This window comes from Frankliniella occidentalis, unplaced genomic scaffold (assembly GCF_000697945.3).
Source record: "Frankliniella occidentalis isolate FOCC.00 unplaced genomic scaffold, Focc_3.1 Scaffold47, whole genome shotgun sequence".
Classification (NCBI taxonomy): domain Eukaryota; kingdom Metazoa; phylum Arthropoda; class Insecta; order Thysanoptera; family Thripidae; genus Frankliniella; species Frankliniella occidentalis.
The window spans coordinates 730571-735340 of NW_026267177.1; the positions used below are offsets into that span (position 1 = coordinate 730571).

The window sequence follows — 4770 nt, forward strand, 5'->3', positions numbered from 1 at the left end:
CCACACGTGGACCGCCACAATAAGCTGTGATTGCGACCACCTTTGGGACTGTGTTGGGGGCTGGAACTACCTCCAAGACAGTTCAAACATATCAGTTCTGAGAGACTTCCCTGAGCATTTTTGGCTTTGTTCAATGATTTCAGTACAATTATTATCTTGCCTCCCCCCCCCTCCCTCCACATCTCATTTATACATCAAAATGCCTCATTACTGTGGTCCAAAGGGAGATGGTGGTGATGGTGGTGCAGTAACGGCCGCTGGTGGCCGGGATGTGGTGTTCGCAGCTTGGTCGACGACACTCGCTTTACTTTCAACAGCGAACCCCGCAAAGTGGTCGGAAGAGGACCGGCGGCGGTGGTTGGCGCGGTGGTCGTAGATGTGCTCAGGGAGGTGTGAGTGCTGCAATAAAAGTTGAATAATGTTCGTTCGTTCCAGGTGGTCTTTCACGACTAGAAGTAAAAGCTATCTGCACGCAGACCTGTCGGGCGTTGCCAGTGTGGTGGTGGAGTTACTGGGTTCGGGCGTGGCACCGGCCTCCGCCTCCACAGCAGAGGGCATTCCCGCCGTCGCGGGCGCGGCGGTGCTCACATTCTGGCCCTTGATGGTGGGAGATGTGCTGGTCGGGGTGCTGGAGCTGAGAGGGATTTGAGTTGTTGTCGAGGTCGTTGGCATTTTGGGTGGGCTGGGTGTGGTTGAGTTGTTGACCTGAAAAAGAGCGCAATCTATCATAAGGAGTCCCTGCAGCGCCAAGATGCTGGTGAACTTTTCAATTGTCCCAAAAATACCTTCGCTGTCTCACAGTTCTTGCCGAGGAAACCTTGCGGACACTCGCAGAGGTAGTCACCGTCCTCCTCCGCCAGGCTGACGCATGTGCCTCCGTTTTGACATGTATCAGGGTTGTTTACGCAGTACATGAGCTCTGAAACCATGCCAAAGTCAAGATAAGTTGAGTTTATGTGGAACAAAATGTTAGGAATTTGACCTCAAAGGTGTTCGGTTGGGATGCACGCGGGAGGGGACGGACTCCGATGGCCGGGTCCGGGTCTTCAACTTCAACTTCAACGAGGGTTTTGGGTGATGTCCCTGAACTCACCCTGATCGCAGAGCATGCCTCCCCAGCCGGGCTCGCAGTTGCACTCCCAGGGACGGGCGCATGAGCCGTGCACGCAGCCCGGGTAGGCGTGGCACTTGTCGCAGTTAGTGCCCCACCATCCCACCTTGCACCTGCGAAAAAAGTTAGTTGATCGCAATCGTTTCCTTCGTGTGCCCGTGACGCACTAACAGAATTAAACTATTTAGAGGACGCGCCGCACCAATGTCCTTAAGGAGTCGTCAAGAAAGTGCGTCGATTTTTCTCAGATTCATTCGGAAAACTATCGGATCTCAGCGCCTGCGAACATCTGGATAGGCCGACCCGCAATACACGCATGCACTGCAGGCAAGATTTTGCCTGCCTAACAGGCGCCATGTGGGCTTGCATGGGGTGGCGAACTTGGCAGGTTCGTAACGGCAAGTGATGGACGTACTTTCTGGTCGATCCCCAATGCCAACGATGAAATTATGTTGGTGCCAGCGTTAAGAACTCTACGGAGCTCGTAGCTTATTCTGCAAGCGGAGCGGGACACCGTAGAGGCAGTAGAGGTAAACAGCCAATCAAGTCCGGTCCCGGATCCAGGACCCAATAAGTCGGGGTGGGGGCGGGGTGGGCGCAGCCCGAGCCTAGCCCCAATCGGAAGTTTGACGAACAGCCACCTGAAAGTTCTCCTTCCAGAACTAGGTGAACGCCGTTTAAAACCTGTTCCCTCTCTGGCTACGTCAGTTTTTTCAAAGCCTTGCCTCTGCCCGTCCGTCCCGAGCTGGCCTGAACTCGCAGTCTGACAAATAAGTATCTGCTGGTGCCCCCCCCCCCTCCTTACGCTCGCCGAGGATGGACACGGGCCACGATAACGAGCGCACTGCACCAGATAATATTTCTAATTATGTTCTATGATTTTAGTATAACTTGAGTGAATAAAACAAATATTGTGTTCGTCACTGTTGAACTGAAGCTCCTTCATGAGGACAGAGAAATGATTTCCGCCGGTATCACTGTCAATAAGCGGCACCGGGCGTCTCGCTGCTCTGCTTACCTGCACTCCCCGGGCCTCCTGCAGTAGCCGCGCTCCTTGTGACAGTTCTCGGCGCAAATCGCTGCAGAAAAACAAAGGGGCGTGGTCAGACGTCAGAGGACGCTCAGGCAGCTGCTATTGCCCCCGCAGCCGCACCGCAGCCGCGCCCCACCACTCACCCGTCTGACAGAGGATGCCGGTCCAGCCTTCCTTGCAGCGGCACTCCAGCGGCTTGGTGCAGTAGCCGTGCTGGCAGCCGGGGAGCACCTGGCACTCTCGGCACGTCTCACCGGCCCAACCGAGGCGACAGCGGCACTCGCCAGGACTTTCGCAGTAGCCTCGCGTCTGATGGCAGTCGGACCGGCAGATCGCTTTAAAAGAGAAAGAACAAGTCGGCGATTAAAAAGCGTGCCGTATAAAAAAAAGACGTTTCCTTGGTTTAATGCTTACGCTCCGAGCAGAAAAGACCGTCCCAGCCTTCCTCGCAGTTGCACTCGAAGCTGTTGTTGCAGTAGCCGTGCTGACAACCGGGCAGCGCGATGCATTTGTTGCACAGGTCTCCGTAGAAACCTGTCAAAGGAGGCGTATGTGTGCATTTGTTATTGTCGAGACCTAAATTCTGGGCCTGGCTTCAGGACGAAATGTGGGATGTACTCGGCTGGTCATTGACTCTCACCTAGTTTACAGCGGCATTCCCCCGGCCGCTTGCAGTAGCCCTGCAGGGGGTCGCAGCCCCGTCGACACACGGGGACGTCGCACAGATCCCCCGTCCAGCCCGGTAGGCACTTGACGTCGCCATTGTCATCGCAGGTGTAGTGGGAGCCCGGGTGCTGCCGAGCCGGGATCTCGCAAGCCTAAAAGTGGAATAAAAGTTTAAAAAAATGAACGATCGGGAGATATTCATTTAGATCGTGATAACTCGCCCCGATAATGCTCCCCGGATATACTCGGCATGACTCCTACCCGCGGGGACCCGGCCCAGCACGACCATCGACCACGACCATCAAGGGTGCAAAGCGACCCATAGGGAACAGAAAAATGTCAATGCGGTGTCATCTGACATCTATAGGTTCATATTGACCTCATTTAGATGTCAAAATAATATTAAAGAATGACACCCGTTAACGACATAATGACTCCCTGTTTCCCTGGGGAGAGTAGCATTTTAGCGCCGGGACGGGAAGTCCTGTTTCCGGTTGAGGCCGTCTTCGTCACAAAGATCGAAATGGCATCCCGTTCTTTAACATCACTAGGGACGTCTTTTCGGTTCAAAACTCTTAAAGATTAGGTATGATGGGGCCAAAAAACAATTGCCTTTCGGAAGCGAATCTATTCGAAAACTATTTGAAGCCTAACTAAAGCGTCGAAGCCTTCTCACCTGCTTCTTCCACTTGGGGACGTACTTCGCCGGTAGGGCTTCCGGCAGCAGCACAACCACTATTACCACCAGCAGCAGCCACACTCTCTCCGTCGACCGCATGGCCGCCCGACAACAACAAACGCGCGAGTACAGGTCCGGGAACAGGACAGCGACTACCTCACGAAGGGTCACCTCTTCCTCGACTGACGTCAAGGCGTGGGCCTGGAAGGTGGAAGGTAGGCCTGAGCGTGGCGGGGCGCGGCGGCGGTGGAAGGGGGCAGAGAGTCGCCCGGTGCGACGCCTCGGGCCGGCCGGGAGGTGGGCCCCCGCCACGGCCTGCCCTGCTTCCACACCCGGATCGGAAAAAGAGTAAACGGCCGTTTAGTCGGGCGTCGAACTCACAACAGCGGCAGAGAAAATACGGGGTCCAAAGGGGACAATGGAACAGCCGCCTGGGCGGTAGGCAGCCGCAGCGCTCGGTAGCGAGGAGGCCTGGGCGGTAGGCAGCCGCAGCGCTCGGTAGCGAGGAGCGTGGCCTACCCGTGGTTGGTAGGCGCTCGGGCACGGCACAGCTGGGCTGGACGGTAGGAAGCCGGCAGCGCACGGCAGCGAGGCACCTGGCCTACCCACCCCGTGGGCCGGCAGGCGCTCAGGCACGGCACAATTGAGCACCAATAATCCTCAGGAGTGTAACGGCTTGACGGTTCCACGGACGCCTGGACGGTAGGCAGCCGCAGCACTCGGCAGCGAAGTGCGTGGCCTACCCGTGGGTCGACAGGCGGTACGTCCCTGTTTGTAGCTACACGAGTGTAGCTACAGCTGACAGTGCCCGAGTCAGCTTAAACTGAACCGTCTATAGACGAATTCAGTATTTCCGCCAATACTAGAATATCAACCAGAAGTAAACAGCGCTGAGAACTAAAGCGAAAACGAAAGATATCAATGCCTTTCCGAAGCTCTCGCCTAGTCCCAAGCGCTCGGGGGCCAGGGGGCCGCGGCGCGGCGTGGGGGCCCGATTCAGGAAAGCATTGCCTACCCTCCAGGCGTTTTCAGCGACAATCATCGACCCACGCCTAGATTGACACGGCCTCACTTTTTAGCTTTAGAAAGGCGGCGACACAAGTGGTAGTAGACACGTTCCTGTTCATGGGCACAAAAATGTTGTCACAAATGGGGCAACATACGATGTCCAACGCCACCAGCCACACGCCCCTTTTGTAGTTAAACAGTTGTAGCTACAGTCGTCATGACCGCATGCAGCTTCATCCGAACCAAAATTGTCGGCCCTAAGATCAACTCCCG

At 55.8% G+C, this 4770-nt stretch overlaps 1 protein-coding gene across 1 annotated transcript; it reads right to left on the reverse strand.

The window, feature by feature from the left end:
* Window positions 1–6: 6 nt before the first annotated feature.
* LOC113215911 (neurogenic locus protein delta) lies at window positions 7–3688 on the reverse strand. The gene is made up of 9 exons (XM_026435571.2): window positions 3487–3688; window positions 2785–2962; window positions 2559–2678; window positions 2288–2479; window positions 2130–2190; window positions 1094–1224; window positions 786–919; window positions 479–705; window positions 7–399 (listed from the first exon to the last, which is right to left on the reverse strand). The coding sequence occupies exons 1-9, from the start codon at window positions 3586–3588 to the stop codon at window positions 195–197; spliced, it is 1350 nt and encodes a 449-aa protein (XP_026291356.1). The 5' UTR covers window positions 3589–3688; the 3' UTR covers window positions 7–194.
* Between the last annotated feature and the right edge of the window lie 1082 nt (window positions 3689–4770).